This window comes from Staurois parvus, unplaced genomic scaffold, assembly GCF_062004578.1.
Source record: "Staurois parvus isolate SC_StPar_1 unplaced genomic scaffold, SC_StPar_1.0 ptg000842l, whole genome shotgun sequence".
NCBI lineage: Eukaryota > Metazoa > Chordata > Amphibia > Anura > Ranidae > Staurois > Staurois parvus.
The window spans coordinates 801,037-822,201 of record NW_028318638.1 but is presented as its reverse complement, the minus strand read 5'-3'; the positions used below and the strand labels follow the sequence as shown (position 1 = coordinate 822,201).

The following is a 21,165-nucleotide window of genomic DNA, read 5'->3' as shown; positions in this document are numbered from 1 at the left end:
AGAAATGTGTCAGAAATGTGTCAGAAATGTGCCCCTAAATATGCGTGCAATGCAAAAAAAACACAACTATGGGCTATTCTGAGAAATAAATATCGTAGGATAACCATAGTAATCAAATGTGGACTTGTTTCGCAATAGAAATTGAACACATATTTGGCACTAAATACATCAACATTCCAGTTCTATATTTCCTTTCCTTAGAGCTGAACTCCAGGCAGATATAAAAGACCCAAATGAATGCAGCTCTGTAATAATCTATACATCATAAAATGTATTTCTGAAATGCAAGCAGTATAGGTACCAGAATCTGATCTCCTGCAGGACAACATCAGACTTAGCGATTGCAGATCCAATGATTCAAGGCTGCTATGCACGCTGTTCTCCTGTCCTACTTGTATGTATTTGTTTCTGTTTGGTGTTGAACCGCTTCCGGTTATTGCTGTTTAGTAGTAGTACATCTCATGGTTGTGCTGAAAAACTACAACTTGTTTACTTTTGTGATTTTGGCTTCTGCCCTCCTGTTTAGAGCTAGTTAGGTCAGTGCTAGCAAACTCCTCCTCATTTCTTCCATGTTCCCTCATTTGTGTTGCAGACCGCACTGGTCCTGGATGGGTATTTGTGTGGGCACAAAAAGGAAGGAATTCCTTCCGGTGGATATTGCCCAATGATGGATGGTGGCAATGGGCCCTCTTGGGCTGCTGCCTTTTCTGTGCGATCTTACGGTTGTTTCAGCATGTAACTTGGATACAAAAAAAGGAGCGCCCAGTGGCCAGAGAAATGCATCTTATAAAGTATGGTTCACAGACGCTCATTAACCACTTCAATACCAGGCACTTTCACCCCCTTTCTGCCCAGTCCAGTTTGCAGGTTTCAGTGCTCTCACACTTTGAATGGTAATTGCGCTGTCATGCAACACTAAAATGTTATCATTTTCTTTACACAACTAGAGCTTTCTTTTGGTGGTATTTAATCACCACCGGGGTTTTTATTTTATGCTAAATTAACAAAAAAAAAACATTTCTTTGTTTCTGTTATTAAAGTTTGCAAATAAATAATTGTTCTTCATAAATTTAGGCCAAAATGTATTCTGCTACATGTCTTTGGTGAAAATAACCCAAATCAGTGTTTATTATTTAATCTTTAGGAAAGTTATAGAGTTCACAAACTATGGTATAGATCTGAATATTGATCAGTCCTGAAGTACTGACAGCCAATCTAATTTCTTGAGGCCCAAAAATGTCAGAACAGTACAGATATCCCCCCAAATGTCAGGACAGTACAGATATCCCCCAAATGTCAGGACAGTACAGATATCCCCCCAAATGTCAGAACAGTACAGATATCCCCCAAATGTCAGGACAGTACAGATATCCCCCAAATGTCAGCACAGTACAGATATCCCCCAAATGTCAGAACAGTACAGATATCCCCCAAATGTCAGGACAGTACAGATATCCCCCAAATGTCAGCACAGTACAGATATCCCCCAAATGTCAGAACAGTACAGATATCCCCCAAATGTCAGGACAGTACAGATATCCCCCAAATGTCAGGACAGTACAGATATCCTCCAAACGTCAGGACATTACAGATATTGCCCAAATGTCAGGACAGTACAGATATCCCCCCAAATGTCAGAACAGTACAGATATCCCCCAAATGTCAGGACAGTACAGATATCCCCCAAATGTCAGAACAGTACAGATATCCCCCAAATGTCAGAACAGTACAGATATCCCCCAAATGTCAGGACAGTACAGATATCCCCCAAATGTCAGGACAGTACAGATATCCCCCAAATGTCAGGACAGTACAGATATCCTCCAAATGTCAGGACATTACAGATATCGCCCAAATGTCAGGACAGTACAGATATCCCCCAAATGTCAGGACAGTACAGATATCCCCCAAATGTCAGGACGGTACAGATATCCCCGAAATGTCAGGACAGTATAGATATCCCCTAAATGTCAGGACGGTACAGATATCCCCCAAATGTCAGGACAGTACAGATATCCCCCAAATGTCAGGACAGTACAGATATCCCCCAAATGTCAGGACGGTACAGATATCCCCCAAATGTCAGGACGGTACAGATATCCCCCAAATGTCAGGACGGTACAGATATCCCCCAAATGTCAGGACAGTACAGATATCCCTCAAATGTCAGGACAGTACAGATATCCCCCAAATGACCCCTTTTTGCAAAGTAGACAGTCCAATGTACTTCATAAGAGGCATGGCGAGTTTTTTGAAGTTGTAATTTTTTTGTCATAATTTTTCGGAAAATTAAAAAATTAAAAAAATTATTTTCACAATTTTTTTTCACATACTGTCACCAGTGCAGTACAGCGTCATCATATAACTGGCATGGTGGTGATCAGGGGCACTGACTGGTAATTTCTTTTCATTTTTTTTTTTTTTTCATATTACACTATGACCAAAGTAGTATAATGTTACCATGGTAACATTGTACTACTTTGGGGAAGTGATCAGTATTTTTCTTTTTTACATAATTTCTTTGCTATAAGCAAGCATTTAACTGAATGAAATGAATTCATTCAGGTTTTTTTGTTGTGATTAGCTGTGATTGGCCACGGCTAATCACGACAGATGGGCTGTGATTGGCCTAACCTGTGCATGTGATCACTGTGACCATTCACAGCTACACACACTTGTATATAATGGACGGCATGAAAGGAAGCCATCCATTGTATACAACTCTCATGTGACCTGCTGTGATTGGTCACATGGTACAGGCAACGGGGCCGGTACGCAGATCTGTCATCGGCCTTGTCTGAGGTACACAGCCGGTGACAGATCCCGCCACAGCGTGGCCCTGCGGGCACGCGCAAAGCGCGATCCGGGAAGGACGTCATATGCTGCCATACCAGAGGGACGAGAGCTTGGCCCGGCCGTCATTTGACTATAGGCTGGGCGGCAAGTGGCTAAAAAGTAGCAACATGTACGTCCATCCAACGCGTTTCGGGGCAATAGCAATGCTGCCCATGCAAATAAAGCCGACATTCTGCCTTCCTGATTTCTGAAACCTTGATTCAACATAACCAATAGGAATTGTTCTCATTAAAGAGTACACAGGAACAGCCCTGAAGAAGGAGGAGTTTATTCCCTGGAAATGCTTCGGATTGATGTACGCGTCATTACTTTTTAATAAACGTGTATGAACCATACTTTGGCAGTTGCATTTCTCTGGACACTGGGCGCTTCTTTCTTTTTATCTAACTCCATGTTCTCTCAGTCAGTGTTAGTACTTCACAGAAACAGGGCTTAGGCCTGGTTCTGGTGCAGCTGTGCATAGTAACCAATCAGCTTTTAACTTCAGCATGTTCAGTTGAGCTTTAACAATAAAACCTGGAAGCTGATTGGACAGGTGCATCAGATTTTGTGTGCACCAGTTTCAGTAAATCCCACTCATTGTCTTCTTGTTCTTCAAGGGACTTGAAACATATCCTATGTATGGTAATTAGCTGAAATTGCATTGGATTCAACCTTTGTGTCTTATTGCAGAGTTAAGCTGCCTGTGGATGGTGCCAAGTCAGCAGGTGACCACACTAAGCAGACAAATGGGTCTAAAGAAAGGGGTCAATGCATAAAGTGGCATTTGAAACAGAACACTAGTAATTGGGGTTCTGAAGGCAAATAGTGAGATGGTGATATCTCTGTGTTTTCACTATAATATGGATAAGTGTACTAAATGTAAGATACTCTGATATGTATATAATTGCTGCCCGTGAATTATTGTGTATATATGGATACTTTTTTCTATTTGTTAATTTTTTGATGGACTAGGCAAATGATTGAACACCTGTAAGCAAAAAAAAATTTGCATAAATTGTAAGCTCTAACGAGCAGAACCCTCTGTTTCCTCTTGTACCAAATTGTATTGTAACTGTAATGTCTGCCTTCATTTTGTAAAGCAAATTGTTGGCGCTATATAAATCCTATATAATAATAATTATAAAATTTAATGCAAGTGCTGCCCTCTGCTGGGTCTGCTGTGAGGGTCATTTACTTAGTTCCTGCATGCCATAGACATACACTACATTGCCAAAAGTATTGGCCCCGCCCTCCAAGTCATGTGATTCAGGTGTTCCAATCCCCTCCATGACCACAGGTGTATACAATCAAGCCCCTAGGCATGCAGACTGCTTCTACAAACATCAGTGAAAAAATGGGTCGCTCTCAGGAGCTCAGTGACTCCAAGCATGGTCCCGTGATAGGTTGTCACCTGTGCAATAAGTCCATCCGTGACATTTCCTGGGTACTAAATATTCCACGACCAACTGTTAGTGGGATTATAACAAAGTGGAAGCAACTGGGAACAACAGAAACTCAGCCACCAAGTGGTAGGCCACGTCACATGACAGAGCGGGGTCAGCGCGTGCTGAAGCGCACAGTGCGCAGAAGTCGCCAACTGTCTGCAGAGTCAATAGCTAAAGACCTCCAAACTTGGTGTGGCCTTCAGATGAGCCCAACAACAGTGTGTAGAGAACTTCATGGAATGGGTTTCCATGGCCGAGCAGCTGCATCCAAGCCTGACATCACCAAGTGCAATGCAAAGCGTCGGATGCCGTGGTGTAAAGCACGCCGCCACTGGACTCTAGAGCAGCGGAGTTGTGTTCTCTGGAGTGACCAATCATGCTTCTCTGTCTGGCAATCCAAAGGACATGTCTGGGTTTGGCGGTTGCTAGGAGAACGGTGCTTGCCTGACTGCATTGTGCTAAGTGTAAAGTTTGGTGGGGGGGGGGTTATGGTGGGGGGTTGTTATTCAAGGGTTGGGCTTGGCCCCCTAGTTCCAGTGAACTCTTAAGGCGACATTTTGGACAATTTCATGCTCCCAGCTTTGTGGGAAGAGTTTGGGGATGGCCCCTCCCTGTTCCAACATGACTGAGCACCAGTGCACAAAGCAAGGTCCATAGAGACATGGAGGAGCCAGTTTGGGGTGGAGGAACTTGACTGGCCTGCACAGAGTCCTGACCTCAACCCCATAGAACACCTTTGGGATGAATTAGAGCGGAGACTGGGAGCCAGGCCTCCTCCCCCGACATCAGTGCCTGACCTGACAAATGCCCTTCTGGAAGAATGGTCCAACCTTCCCATAGACACCCTCCTAAACCTTGTGGACGGCCTTCCCAGAAGAGTTGAAGCTGTTATAGCTGCAAAGGGCGGGGCCAACTCAATATTGAACCCTACGGACTAAGACTGGGAGGCCATTAAAGGTCATGTGCGTGGAAAGGGCGGGGCCAACTCAATATTGAACCCTATGGACTAAGACTGGGAGGCCATTAAAGGTCATGTGCGTGGAAAGGCCGGCAGCCCAATACTTTTGGCAATATAGTGTATGACTATTACAGGAATAGAACACAATTGTACTGTAAATGATTAGGAGCTGATATAGTAAAACATTCCGCAGGGATTATGTCACAAAGCGAGGTTAGAATGTATAGACACTTCCTGGCATTCTTATTTAGGAATAAAAACACATCTGTTACCAGGACAAATATATAAATATGGATTATAGAGAGAGAGATAGAGAGGGAGGATGGTACTTACTTTTTCATGAAAAATTACTTCAAAATCTGAATAATCTATTAAATCTAAAAAAGAAAAATGTTTCAGGTTAGAATCCTAGGAGCACAAAACTTTTCGCCAACTTATCTCACTTTCATTTTATGGAAAATTTAAATCCAAACTAAAATATGCCCCCTCCCCCACAGAAGCTGCTGCGCATGCTGGACTCTGATTGGTTTTGTTGCCATCCCAGTCACACCTGCACTCAGATTGGGACACAAAATAGACCCGGGAATTTTAGGCTGAGCAGCCCCAAGCTCAGGGACCCTTTCCTTGAAGCCCGGCGGCAAGGGAGGGGTGGGGGGAACTGTCAGCACTGGCTCTGGGCTGTGGGAGAGATACCCTCTCAGGTCAGAGTCAGGGAACAGTCTATCCTGACAGATCTCCTGCAGCAGCCGCAGGGAAAGGGGGGTGAGGTGGGATTGGCTGCCGGGGGAATATACAGCAGCCCAGGGCAGCAGGAGATGGATAGGAGGGGTGGCCAGGCAGCATTTTTGGTCCGTGCATTTCTCTCCTGCCGCCGCTGAATGCCTGCTGGAAGGTGAGGAGGATAAGTGGGCATTCAGTGGCTGCAGGAGTGAAATGCATGGATCGGTTGCTCTGTGCCACCTGGCTGCCCCTTATCCAAGCGGCCCTAGTGCCCTATGGCCAGTGGGCCCTATGGCCAGCTATACTACACTATGGAGATCTCTCTGCTTTAACTCCCTTGGGGAGGATTAATTTTCAGATACCCAGTATCCAGAGAGGGAGCCCCTGTACACCTGGTGAGCTGACCCGTCCATCTCTTAAAGGGATCTCTGGCACTTTCCCAGTATACATCAGAACCTTCATGATCCAGACATATCCAGTGAGGGATTTCACTTCATTCCTGACCAGACTTGGATGACCTTGATGACACCGAGATATTTATACATTAATGCGCAATTTACTGTGCATTCTGGTGAGTGCGCATTCCCCTCATTTTTGACTGCACAAGCACCGAATTCTTGAAGGACACAGGATTCCTGTTCACATTAACAGTCACTTTTTGAACTATTTTTACTTATTTTATGAATGATTTTGATACTTTTATGTACCTATTTTTAGCGCTGCACTTTATTTTATATTATTTTCTACTCCCACTTGGGATAGCCTGGCACCCTTAAAAGTCAAAAGGACAGTAAACCGGCCCTTTGTTTAGATAAGCCTTTCTCAAGTTTTTCAACCATGAGGAACCCTTGAAATAACCTTCCAGTCTCAGGGAACACCTGCAAACAATTACTAGTGTGATATTCCTTACACTTGTGGTCATAGGGAGGAATTACCCCCTTACAGATAGCAAAAAAAATCATTGGTATCAGTGGGAACTTATTTCAGCAGTAGAAATTGCTCATTGTTCATTGCTCAAGGAAGCTCTAGCAGCCTCTGGAGGAACTCAAGGGTTCCATGAAACCCTGGTTGAGAGCCTGGAGATCCATAATCTTGATTGTCATTGAAGGACCCTTCTGGCAACCCTCAATTGATGCTAATGCGTTTCAAGGGACAAGCTCTCCGCTTCAGATCTCAAGGAATGACCAAAATCTGATTAAAGACTGGTCATAGACTGATCAAACTTGTACTTGAAAGCAAAATTCCACTCTATGTGAAAAAAATAACAAAAGAAGAACTTACCTTTGGACGGGTCTTCAACAGTTCCAGGAGGCATGGGTAACATCACGGTGCCTCCCACCAGAGCTGGCAGCTCAAAATCCAGCAGATTTTCACTCTTACAATGGGCTGGGGTGGGTTTTTGAAGGATTTCAAGCTTCCACCTCTTCCAGAAAGTCCAGTAATGTCACCTGTACCTCCTGGAAGTGTCAGAGACCAGGGCTGGAGTAAGGACTTTTTTTAGGCAAGTTGGTTTGTTAATTGGGAAGGCAGAGGGCTGGCAGAAATAGTGGACCTTCCATTTGCCATGGAAGGTCTACTTTTAACCAGAGACAACAGTGGGGTTGATTTACTACAGGCAAAGAAACTGTGTACTCTTTTCCATTTTGGATGGTGTATGGTTGAGTTTACTCTCCTACCAGGTCTTTGGGAGTGTTCCCTCCACTGCCCTCACTGCTGCCACTTTTCAGCTGAACTACTGACTTCATATGTTTCTAAGAATTCTATTTATGTTACAGGCCACAGAAATACTGCTATATGTTGGCAATATATCCTCTTCTTCATTGCTCAATGCAAAAATATACAGATCTGTTTTGCAATCCGCCAACTTCGGGACTCTGAAGCTGATGGCATAATAAAGTGAATGGGAGTTGTAAAAAAAAAACATAGTTACCATTGTAGGATACTGTTGTTTCCTCTTCATCGTTCGCTGCAAACAAAAAATTAACAGACATAGAAAATAATGAGTATGCCAAATAAAAGCAAATACACAGTAGGGGTCTATTTATAAAAGATTTGCTGGATGAATGTGACAAGAATTCGCCCAGCTGTGACAAATTCTGTCACATACAATCATTTTCTATGTTCAGCTCCATCTAGTGGCCATAATGTATTATTTTCCTGATTAAGGCATTTCTGAAAAGATATTGCAGCATGGCCACCAGATAGAGATGACTATCATTGGTAATCTCTGTATTAAAGAAATTTAAAAATTAAACATCGTCAGCTACAAAAACTGTAGCTGCTGACTTTTAGTAAACAACCACTCATCTATTCCACGATCCATCACTGTGCTCACCCAAGCCGGCATCCTAAATGTGGGCACCCGGCTATGACAGCTTGTAGCTTCATAGCTGGGTGCCCACTGTGCATGCCCCAACCACTGCGCATTGTGAATGGTCCTGCAGTCTTCTGGGACTTGTCACATGTCTCAGAAGACTGCAGGGAGGGAGGGTAGGAGGAGAACTTGTGGAAGTGTCAAAAACAGGTTCCTGTTCTCCCCTCCCTCCCCAAAAGTGCCATTTTGTAAAGAGGAGTGGGGGAGGAAGCCTTAGAGCAGAACTTCCCCTTTTAGGTGGAGCTCCATTTTAAGAGCTCAGAATTCAACACATCTGAGTGAATGCTTGTCACATTTTTCCAACAAATTTTTTTTAGAAATAGGCCAAAGAGGTTAACTTAGAGAGCAGTGGTATGGCCTTACTGTGGCCATGCTGCTGCCCTAAAAAAAAATCACCTTTACAAAACACAGCAAGAAGTTTCTGCAGAAGACTCAACTACTGCAGGGAGCACTGCATTGGTACCAGAGTACTGCAATTCAAGTGGGGCGGCAGTGCATCTCCAGCTGCTTGGCTGTGCTATCAGCCCTGGGACTCTTCCAGCTGCTTGTCTGTGCTACCAACCCAAGATCTCACCAGCCGCTTGTCTGTGCTACTAGACCTGGGATTCTTCCAGCAGCTTGTCTGTGCTACCAGCTCAAGATCTCTCCAGCCACTTGCTGTGGTACCAGCCCTGGGACTCTTCCAGCTGCTTGTCTGTGCTACCAGCCCAAGATCTCACCAGCCGCTTGTCTGTGCTACTAGACCTGGGATTCTTCCAGCTGCTTGTCTGTGCTACCAGCTCAAGATCTCTCCAGCCACTTGCTGTGGTACAAGCCCTGGGACTTTTCCAGCTGACTACCTGTGCTACCAGCTCTAGACCTGATCAGCTGCTTGTCTGTGGTACCAGCCCTGGGACTCTTCCCGCTGCTTGTCTGTGCTACCAACCCAAGATCCCGCCAGCCGCTTGTCTGTGCTACTAGACCTGGGATTCTTCCAGCTGCTTGTCTGTGCTAAAAGCTCAAGATCTCTCCAGCCACTTGCTGTGGTACCAGCCCTGGGACTCTTCCAGCTGACTATCTGTGCTACCAGCTCAAGATCTGATCAGATGCTTGTCTGTAGTACCAGCCCTCGGACTCTTCCAGCTGCTTGTCTGTGCTACCAACTCAAGATCTCGCCAGCCTCTTGTCTGTGCTACTAGCCCTGGGACTCTCCCAGCTGCTTGTCTGTGCTACCAGCCCAAGATCTCGCCAGCCGCTTGTCTGTGGTACCAGCCCTGGGACTCTTCCAGCTGATTACCTGTGATTCCAGCCCAAGATCTCTCCAGCTGCCTGTTGTGGTACCAGCCCTGGGACTCTTCCAGCTGCTTGTCTGTGCTACCAACCCAAGATCTCGCCAGCCGCTTGCTGTGGTATCAGCCCTGGGACTTTTCCAGCTGCTTGTCTATGCTACCATTCAATATATTTTGAAATATATTGAATATGGCCAAAATTGTAGCATTTCAAATATATGTCAATATATTTGGGAAGAATATTTTTAAAATATATTTTAAATGTATTTTTCTTCCATATGGGTTCATAATCAGTTTAACCTTATTCTATACTATATGCACACCTTTTGCCATTTTTGACCCTGTTGGCCTTGTCGGTCCTGTTCTGCACCTGTTTAGTAAAGTTTGAGATGGTCTGATTGGCCAATTCCCCTACCTTGTAAATCATGGTCGAACATTGTTGACTCTGAAGCATCTTCACCGCTCACTACAAAATGATTTACACATATAAAAGAAAAAATTAATTCACATAGTGCAGGTACAGAAACTAATTTATAAGGCAATGGTATGACTTAACTGCTCATTCATGTAGTGATGTGCTTCATAAATGTGCTAAGCAATTGGAGCGCTATCAAAGTGACCAACATTGTGGGGGGATTTACTAAAATGGGAGCACTCAGAACCTGGTGCAGCTGTGCATGGGAGCCAATCAGCTACTAACTTCAACTGGTTGAATTAAGCTTTTACGATAAAACCTTGAAGTTGGTTGGTTTCTATACAGAGCTGCAACAGATTTCGCATGCTCCAGTTTTAATAAATCTCCCCAAATGGCTTTAAAAAGAGATTTGTAAACAAACCATTCACCCCTGCCCCCCCCAAAAAAAACCCCCAAAAAAACAAAAACTTTCCAGTCTCAGGGAACAACTGCCAACAATTACTATATGATACATTAGTGTGATGCTCCTTACACTTGTGGTCATAGGGAGGAATTACCCCCTTACAGATAGCTAAAAAAATCATTGGTATCAGTGGGAACTTATCTCAGCGGCAGAAATTGCTCATTGCTCAAGGAATCCCTAGCAACCTCTGAAGGAACTCAAGGATTCCATGGTTGAGAAACCCTGGTTTAGAGAGCCTGGAGATCCCTAATCTTGATTGTCAATGAAGGACCCTTCTGGCAACCCTCAATTGATGCTAATGTGTTTCAAGGGACAAGCTCTCCACTTCAGATCTCAAGGAATGACCAAAATCTAATTAAAGACTGGTCACAGACTGATCAAACTTGTACTTGAAAGCAAAATTCCACTCTATGTGAAAAAAATTATAATAAATAAAAGAAGAACTTGCCTTTGGCCGGGCCCAGGTTCCAGGAGGCGTGGGTAACATCATGGTGTCTCCCACCAGAGCTGGCAGCTCTGGTGGGATCTTACAATGGACTGGAGCAGGTCCTTGAAGGATTTCAAGCTTCCACCTCTTCTAGAAGGTCCAATAATGTCACCTGTACCTCCTGGAAGTGTCAGAGACCAGGGCTGGAGTAAGAACTTTTTTTAGGCAAGTTGGTTTTGTTTATTTATAAAAACCTTGGTTGAGAAACCCTGGTTTAGAGAGCCTGGAGATCCCTACTCTTGATTGACAATGAAGGACCCTTGTGGTAACCTTCAATTGATGCTACACGTTTCAAGGGACAAGCCCTCTGCCTCAAAGTTCAAGGAATGACCAAAATCTGATTAAAGACTGGTCACAGACTGATCAAACTTGTACTTGAATGCAAAATTCCACTCTAAATAAAACAAAACTTACCTTTGGCCGGGTCTTCTACAGTTCCAGGAGGCATGGGTAACATCACAGTGCCTCCCACTATTTACAATGGTCTGGAGTGGGTTCTTGCAGGATTTCAAGCTTCCACCTCTTCCATAAGGTCCAGTAATGTCCCCTGTACCTCCTGGAGGTGTCAGAGACTGGGGCTGGAGTAAGAAGGGGTTGATTTCCTACAGGCAAAGAAACTGTGTAGAAAACGGAAAAAAATAGGAAAATGCTCTCAGTCAAGCACCTTAATAAAGGTGCATCTTTATTGGGTGAGACAAAGTAGCAAATATAAACTCATACAAATGAGAGCAGAGAGGTCCATCCAGGTGGAAACATGTGAACAGTTAATTATGAGCTCACCACTGCTGCCTTGTTAATCATTTGCATGATGAAGAGAACAAATCATACAAATGTATAACAAGGCAGCAGTGGTGAGCTCATGATTAACTGTTCACATGTTTCCAACTGCATCGGCCTCTCTGCGCTCATTTGTATGAGTTTCCCTTTCAAAAGAAACTGTGTACTCTGCAAGGGCAGGGCTGGGACAAGGGGTGGGCAGGAGGGGCAGCCGCCCTGGGTGCAGTGATATGGGGGGCACTCACCACATGCTCCTGATAAGTGGCTGGCAACCAGTGGGTGGGTGCAGGACAAACCTGTCCCAGTACTGTGCAAGTGCATTTGCTCCAGAGCTTAGTAAATTAGGTAAATCTTCACTTTGTAAAGAATATCCAATCACATGCAAGGTAAAAAAAAAATTGCTTGCACATAATTGGATGATGGAAGTCAGCAGAGCTTTTGCTCGTTTACTAAGCTCTGGAGCCACTGCACTTACAAAGTACACAGTCTATTTGCCTTTAGAAAATCAACCCCATTGCAGGAATGGGCCACAAAACACATGTTATAGTACTGAGTAAGACTGGGGACTATAATGGACAGCAATGTACACTCTGGATAAAGTCAGGTATATTCATGATCTATTTTTTAGCCCTGATAAGGGGGGTGCTGAGCACCTGAAACGTGTTGGAAAATAAAATCTTTCAAGGACAATACAAGGTGATGTGGCGCTCCTATCCTTTCCAAACTTTAGTAAACTTGTCAGGGATCCGGGTATGACCAGAAATGTGTGGACTGACACAGGGAAGTAACAGGCTTCAGGAATGATATAATAATATAATTTATTATTAGCCACCCAATTATACACGCTCAGTAAATAAACCAACCTTCCACTAATCTTAGTATGTGCAGGAACACAGGCGCCGTCAGGGCTGGGGAGGTGGAAGGGTCAGGCCGGCCCTAAGGTTCTGTTAACGACTGTCTGGTGATACCCCTAGCAGTCCTCAGGACAGGATTCCCCCGGAGCGCGGAGTCTAAGTCCCAGTCTGCTTATTCACCAGGGCCCCTGATGGTGGGGATGGACTTGGAGCAGACAGGAACCCTGAGGTACACCTGCTCGTGGTAGAGGGATCCGCCAGAGGTATATGCAGGTAGGAAGCCTGATGTGAAGAGGCAGAAGGTGTGAGCAGGGATGGCTGGATCCGTGCAGGATGGATGGATCGTCTGGGTAGCGTAAGGCGTAGTCAGGCAGGCCAGGTCAGCAACGTGCGGGCAGCGAGGTACCGGAGGAGCAGGCAGAGAATAGTCAGGGTCACAGGCCGGGTTGAGGAACTCACGGGGAGCGCGGTACAGAGGATCAGGCAGAGAATGGTCAGGGTCACAAGCCGGGTTCAGTAACTCACGGGCAGCACGGTACAGAGGATCAGGCAGAAGGATGGTCAGGCAAGCCAGGGGTTAAACAGGAAACAGTCAGCAGGGTCAGGAACAATGCAGAGTCGGCAACAAATTAGATAGGCAGAGGAACAGGAACACAGGATACAAGGTACAGGGGCTCATGGGAAACATACACCAAGGCACTGATCACAGGCCTGGTCATTCCTTAAATACACCTCCTGCAATCAGCCCCAGGTGTTGGCTGACTGCAGGAGTGAGCTTCTGGCTGCTGAGAGCACCCGCTGGTCAACCCTGGTACTGCAGCCCACACGGCAGGTGAGTCCCGCCACCAGTGCTTAGTCCATTCCTGACAAAACTCCTCCAAGGGTCCAGCTGGACCCCATGGTTGCTGGTAAGCAGCCTTTAACCACTTCAAGTCCAGACCTTTCCTGTCCAGGGCAATTTTCAGCTTTCAGTGCTGTCACACTTTGAATGACAATTGAATGCAACACTGTACCCATATGAATTTTTTTAGCATTTTTTGAGACAAAACTTTATTTTGGTGGTATTTATTCACCACTGTGATTTTTATTTTTTTTTGCTATAGAAATGAAAAAGTCCAAAAATTTTGAAAATAGTGTTTTTCTTATAAAATTTTCCAAATAAATAATCTTTCTTCATAAATCTTGGCCAAAATTTATTCAGTTACCTTTTTAGTAAAAAAAAAATAACCCGAATTAGTTTATAAACAAAAATTATAATTTAAAAAAAAAAAAATTATTTTATTTTTTGTTATATTATTATTTATGTTTTTTTAACATACTGTCACCGTAGCAGTACAGTGACACTGTACCACTTGTGGGGGGTGATGAAGTTTTTTTTTTTTTCAGCACTGATTGCTTTTACACCCATAAAGGCTGTAAAATGAATAATTTCTCCTTCTCTCTGGCTGCATTCTTGCAGCCATTGAGAAATACTGTGAGAGCTGTGATTGATCACAGCTTGTCACATGGTACAAGGCTGTTGTGAATAGCCATGTACCATGTGATCTTGATGATCATTCACAGATTTCACTAGTAGTAAGCAATGATGTCAGAAGTGACATCTTGCTTACTACCAGGGGCGGACTGACAACTCATGGGGCCCCTGGGCAATAGGGGACCATGAGGCCCCTGTGTCCTTGCCCACTCTCATAGCACACCCAAAAAAGCCTATGAAAGGTACCAGGGGCATTTCATGGGGCCCCCTACTGACCCCGGGCCCTCGGGCAGTGCCCTAGGGCTCGAATGGTCAGTCCGCCCCTGCTTACTACTATTCATGTGATCACTGATTGGCCAATCAGTGATCACATGATTGGGACCTCACACAGGGAGCGCTCACAGTCCAAAATGGCGGGCACCGTTTATGTACGGCAACACGCTCCTGCACTGCCCCCGTCTGGCCGTTTATATACATTGGCCTGGACGGGAGGTGGTTAAATAAAATCAGCGGCTAAATATTTATATAAATATTTATATCATCGGCCACTTTATTAGGTCCACCTGTTCATTTGCTTAATAACACAAATTGCTAATCAGCCAATCACATGGCAGCAACTCAATGCATTTAGGCATCTAGATGTGGGGAAGTTGCTGAACATCAAACTGAGCATCAGAATGGGGAAGAAAGGGGATTTAAGTGACTTTGAACATGACATGGTGCCAGACGGTCTGGTCTGACTATTTCAAAAACTGCTGATCTACTGGGATCTACCATCTTTGGGGTTTACAGAGAATGGTCCGAAAAAGAGAAAATATCCAGTGAGTGGCAGTTGTGTGAGGGAAAATGCCTTGTTGATGTTAGAGGAGAATGGGCAGACTGGTTGCTGCGACATTCAGATGGTAGGGTCAGAATTTGGCGTAAAAAACATGAAAGCATGGATCCATCCTGCCTTGTATCAATGGTTCAGGCTGGTGGTGTAATAGTGTGGGGGATATTTTCTTGGCACTAGCAAGGTGTACCTAATAAAGTGGATGGTGAGGAGTATAATAAATATATATATATATACTCACACAGCAACAACATCTAACACATTTAAAAGGCTTGTAAAATATATATATATATATATATATATATATATATATATATATATATATTTATATATATATATATTTTTTAATTTCTAAAAAAAAATTTATTAAAATATTATGTGTTAAAAAAAAAAATATATATATACATATATATATATATATATATATATATATATATTCATTAACACACACATAAACTGTGTGTGTGTGTGTGTATATACTGTATATATATGTATATATGTGTGTGTTAATTAAAAAAAAAAAAATATATATATATATATGTCTATTTATTTATATAATATATATTTATTATATATATATGTGTGTGTGTGTGTTAATTAAAAAATATGTATTTATTTATTGATACAAAAATATTTTTTCAAATATTTTATATTTATATATATATATATATATATATATATATATATATATATTTTTTTTTTTTTAACACACACACATATAATATTTTAATAAATATTTTGTTTTATAAATGTAAAAAAAAAAAAAAATTATATATATATATATATATATATATATATATATATATATATATATATATATTATATATATATATGAAACATTTGAAAAAATATTTTTGTATCAATAAATAAATACATATTTTTTAATTAACACACACACACATATAAATATATAATAAATATATATTATATAAATAAATAGACATATATATATATATATATATTTTTTTTTTTTTTAATTAACACACACATATACTGTGTATGTATGTGTATATATATATATATATATATATATATATATGTATATATATATATAATTTTTTTTAATTAACACACACACAACACACTTTTGATTAGTAATTAATTAATATAGTTATTTCTTCATTGTTTCTTAATGCTCTAAGTATGATCTATTGTGATTCATGGCAGAAATGGATGAAAACATACCCCCCCCCCCAAAAAAAAATAAAAAATCTCGACAGTTAAAATATAACTGCCAAATAAAAATATAACTGAGGAAAGCGTTACCTGTGAGGAAATGAAGAAGGGAAGCCACAAGGAGTTGGAACATCAGCCTTTTGCAATCTGGGCGGTAGGAGACTCTCATCTCTGCGAGGCGACTTCTGTATGGTATCCTCTGTATGTGAGCTCTGAACCCGAACAGAAAGCAGCTGAGTGTCTTGACTGGCACTACTTCTTCTAAGACCCTCCCTTTTTTTTTTGGCAGGTAATTTTTTGGCAGGCAAACTCCAGCCTATTATGGTTTTTCTTCTTAAAGCTGAACTTCAGACACATATTTAAAAAAAAATGTCCACTAATGAATTTATTAGAAATGTTACAAGGGACCATTGCACCATACCTAAAACCCCCTCCAAAAAAACAACCTACAATAAAAAAAAGTTTAAAGGGTATGTAAACCCTAACAATACATTTTGTTTAGTCTGTTAAGCCTGCTAAAGTACAGGCGAAAGTAGAAGCAGTACAAAGGACATAACTTACAGTCAGCATCTTGCGTCCCTTGTGCTGATTCAGCTTCTTTTAGTAGTAATCCTCATCCACCCCCCCCCCCATCCCCATTGCTGTTCTGTTCATGTGTTGGGGTAATACAGCTAAGGGGCTGTCATGGGCTCTCACAAACAGAGCCCAACTATGCCCGCCCTTTCTATCCAAATGCACCATTCATAGAAGCCGTACTACAGCTCCTGTAATTGGAACACAATCTATGAATGGAGGATTTGCGGATGATTGATAGCTCTGCCCCTCTCCTCAGATATCCCATTTCATTCATAGAAGCTGTTGTTGGACTTCTATGAATGGTGGTTGTGGGTGGAAAAAGGTGGCCATAGTTGGGGTCTCTGGATGAAAGCCTGTGACAGCCCCTTAGTTGTATTAATCCCCACTGCACCAGAAGAGTACAGTGGCTGAGGTGGGGGCAGGGTGGATGAGGAATACTACTAAAAGAAGAGGAATCAGCACAAGGGACACAAGCTACTGACTTCAAGTTATGTCCCTTGTGCTGATTTTTCTGTTCTGGAAGATTACAAGATTACGGTGGTAGAGATTGGGGGAAGGGGTAGAGAACAGTGGAGGATACTATTGAAAGAAAAGGAGTCAGCATAAGGGACACATCCTACTGACTTTACGTTATGTCCCTTGTGCTGATTTTTCTGCTCCTGAAGATTACAAGATTATGCTGGTAGGGATTGTGGGAGGGGGTGGAAAACAGAGGAGGATACTATTGAAAGAAGAGGAATCAGCATAAGGGACACATCCTACTGACTTTACGTTATGTCCCTTGTGCTGATTTTTCTGCTCCTGAAGATTACAAGATTATGCTGGTAGGGATTGGGTTACGGGGTGGAGAACAGAGGAGGATACTATTGAAAGAAGAGGAATCAGCATAAGGGACACATCCTACTAACTTTACGTTATGTTCCTTGTTCTGATTTTTCTGCTCCTGAAGATTTCAAGATTATGCTGGAAGGGATTGGGGGACAGGGTGGAGAACAGAGGAGGATACTATTGAAAGAAGAGGAATCAGCATAAGGGACACATCCTACTGACTTTACGTTATGTCCCTTGTGCTGATTTTTCTGCTCCTGAAGATTACAAGATTATGCTGGTAGGGATTGGGGGAGGGGGTGGAGAATAGAGGAGGATACTATTGAAAGAAGAGGAATCAGCATAAGGGACACATCCTACTGACTTTAAGTTTTGTCCCTTGTGCTGATTTTTCTGTTTTTACTTTTGCCTGCACTTACGCTTTAAATATACAATCGAAGAGCTTTATTATACTGTATATGTTGATGGGTGCTAAAAAAATACCTAAAATCCTATAGTGGTGTCCTGTGTCTCCCCTGCAGTGTTATCTCAAGCAGCTTTAACTTTGTAGACCAAGAAAACAACTCCCCCCAAGTGATGGGGTGGAGGAGACTGAGTAAGAGTTGTCAACCTAGAACTGCCAGGATCAGCAGGTGAAAATAAAGCGAACAAAGCCTGAAAAAAAAAAACTAATGCAGCCACCACATCTAAGGACTGGTGAGCTGTAAAGGACATTAGATTGATTTAGGACATTAGATATATATATTTATATATATATATATATATATATATTTTAAATTAACACACACACACGCAAGTACACACACATATATATATAAATATTATACAGGATTTATATAGCGCCAATAGTTTGCTCAGTTCTTTACTATATAAAGGGAGACAATACAGCAACAAGACAGTTCAATACAAGAGGGATAGGAGGGCCCTGATCCTGGGAGCTTACAATCTAAGAGATATTAATTCTAATGTTAAATAAACTGTATATATATAATTATTTTTTTAATTAACACACACACATACAAGTTGCCTCTCATCCCCTGAAGCTCTGTCGTGTTCCCCCCTCCCCTCCCCCTGCTACAGGGATGTGTCAGGATGGAGAGCGGCTAAGGGGCCAGTAAATGTGTAATTTACTGGCCCCTTTGTTGTCTCAATGAAAAGAGTCAGTAAACTGTACTGATCACTGACTGTTCATTCTTAACTGAGGCATAGTAAACTGTGTTTACTACGCTTCCGTTTATAAATGAATGGGAAGCTCTGTACAGAGCTATTCTTGTCTATTCATTCTGTGCTACTGAGGCTGTAGAGATGGAGATCGAGGACTGTGTCCTTAATCTCCTTTCTCTGGCTCGTGGGTGAAATATCAGAGGTCTGTTTAGACCCCTGATATCTCACCAAAGCCCCCTAATGGGGCTCTTAAAAAGTGGTAAAATTGATAAAAAAATAAAATTGTAAAAATAAATAAATACTGTACATAAAGTAAAATGGTAAAAATAATAAAATAGTAAAATAACAAAAATAAAAAACTACTGACACCAGTGGCGGAGCTACCTGGGCAGCAAAGGTCACACTTGTGACCAGGTGCTGGCGTTCCACCACCATGGGGGAGCCCCAAGACGGCAGTAAGGGGACCCACTGCAGAACATGTGAAAGGGTCCCACTGCAGGACTGTAATAAAAGATCTAGAGACCGGAGTAAAGGGCTCTGAGATCAGTGGGAAGGGCCCCAGCTGGGGGTCAAGGGGGCCTTTATGATTTCTTGCACTGGGGCCCTGAAGGCTCTAGTTACGCCTCTGGGTGTAGAAGGTATTAAAATCACATACACCAATATCTTGACAATACTATTGAATAGCAACACCAACTGGACAACCTTATAGGATCATCAATCTTTCCACTTTCCCAATTTCTAGAGAAAAATCAGATGAAGGCTTTGGTCAGGGAGAGACCTGGGTTCTCTGTAAGAGGCAATTACTACCTGGAAGTTTTACAAAACACATTTCTTAACATGCATACATGTAAGATGAGAAAATATATCTGTTGATAGGTCCACTTTAGATTTATATTGTATGTGGCAGCACATTGACCAGGTTATCTATAACTCTTCATGGCTAGTTTCCTTTTCAAAGTCCCTTTTACATCTTTGTTCCTTATGCTATAGATGATAGGATTCAACATTGGTGTCACCACTGTATAAAGCATAGAAATGGCTCGATCACGATCTGGTGAGTAGCTGGACCGAGGCCGTAAGTACATAAAAGCAATGGTACCATAGTAGAGGGAAACCACCGCTAGATGCGAGCCGCAGGTGGAGAAGACCTTATACCGCCCTTTGTTGGAGCGAATCTTCAGGATGGTGGAGATGATGTGGAAATATGAGATAAGAGTCAACAGAAAAGAGAAAAGAGCAATGATCCCACCGGAGATGTACACAGCAACTTCGTTGAATAAGGTGTCCTTGCAGGCGAGCTGGAATAGTGGAGGCATCTCGCAGAAGAAGTGATTGACCAGCTTGGACTTGCAGTATGGCAGCCGGAAGGTCAAGACCGCGTGGACCACAGAGTTCAGGAAGCTCAAGATCCATGAGAAAGCAGCCAAAGAAATGCATATCTGCTTGTGCATGATAATTTGGTATTGCAAAGGGTTGCAGATGGCCACATATCGGTCGTAGGCCATGACAGCTAAAATGATGCACTCCGTGGCTCCGAGAGCCAGAGAAAAATACATCTGTGAGGCACATCCTAGGAAGGAAATACTTTTGTCCTGAGAGAAGGTATTCACAAGTATTTTAGGCACAATGGTGGAGGAGAAGCAGATGTCAATGAATGAAAGGTTGGTGAGGAAGAAGTACATCGGAGTGTGCAGCTGGCTGTCAATCCTCACAAGTACAATGAGGAGAACATTTCCTGACAAGGTGATGGTGTATATAATTAAGAATATTAGGAAGTATATGACTTGAAGGTACGGAATGCTTGAGAGGCCAAGAAGGATGAAGGAGCTCATGTAAGTTTGGTTATAAGGTTCCATCATCCTCCTAAAAATGTACCTGTTAAGGACAAAAGATGGCACTGAGAACTGACACAGAATATAACTGGACATAACATTTATAGGTAAAGTTGATCCAGGGAATACCCAATTGCCTCTCGGGGGATCAGGAAGGAATTTTTTTCCCCTGCAGGACCAAATTGGATCATGCTTTACTGGGGTTTTTTTTGCCTTCCTCTGGATCAACTGTGGGTGTAGGATTATAACTTTTTTTTTTAATGGTTGAACTGGATGGACTTTTGTCTTTTTTCAGCCAGACTAACTATGTAACTGCTTTATCTGTTAAAAGATGTCACTCTTTTGAGCCAGTCTTGTGATTCATTTACCTCTGCCAGGTAGCACCTCCATTCTCCTCACTACGCATTTCTCCACTGCTGTTAAAAGTTACTTTTGGACAAGAACCTTCCCCAGCCTACCATTGAGCATGGATATAAAGGCAGATTGGGCAGGATATGAATGAGCTGATGAATGGTTTAGACAAGACCAGGGGTGGACTGACCATTTGGAAACTCGGGCACTGCCCGAGGGCCTGGGGTCAGTCGAGACCCCATGAGATGCCCCTGGTACCTTTTGCATAGGCTTTTTTGAGTTTGGGCAAGGACACAGGGGCTCCATGATCCCCTATTGCCCAGGGGCCCCATG

General features: G+C 42.7%; 2 protein-coding genes across 3 annotated transcripts in view; both read right to left on the bottom strand.

Annotated features, from left to right (window-relative positions):
• The window catches only part of LOC149443626 (uncharacterized), a 44,756-nt gene extending 28,425 nt beyond the window's left edge, over positions 1-16,331 (bottom strand). The window contains exons 1-5 of one of the 2 annotated variants that reach the window (XM_089655494.1): positions 16,172-16,305; positions 11,383-11,585; positions 10,019-10,069; positions 7,892-7,927; positions 5,575-5,618 (exon numbers count right to left, since the gene is read on the bottom strand). In XM_089655494.1, coding sequence (XP_089511620.1) covers positions 5,575-5,618; positions 7,892-7,927; positions 10,019-10,069; positions 11,383-11,425 — 174 coding nt within the window. In that variant the 5' untranslated portion in view covers positions 11,426-11,585; positions 16,172-16,305. Of the gene's footprint in view, positions 1-5,574; positions 5,619-7,891; positions 7,928-10,018; positions 10,070-11,382; positions 11,586-16,171 lie in introns of both variants that reach the window. The other variant, XM_089655493.1, reaches the window with a different exon arrangement.
• A 3,238-nt stretch (positions 16,332-19,569) lies between these two features.
• On the bottom strand, positions 19,570-20,508 carry LOC149443625 (olfactory receptor 5V1-like). The gene has a single exon (XM_089655492.1). The coding sequence runs from the start codon at positions 20,506-20,508 to the stop codon at positions 19,570-19,572; it is 939 nt and encodes a 312-aa protein (XP_089511618.1).
• Between the last annotated feature and the right edge of the window lie 657 nt (positions 20,509-21,165).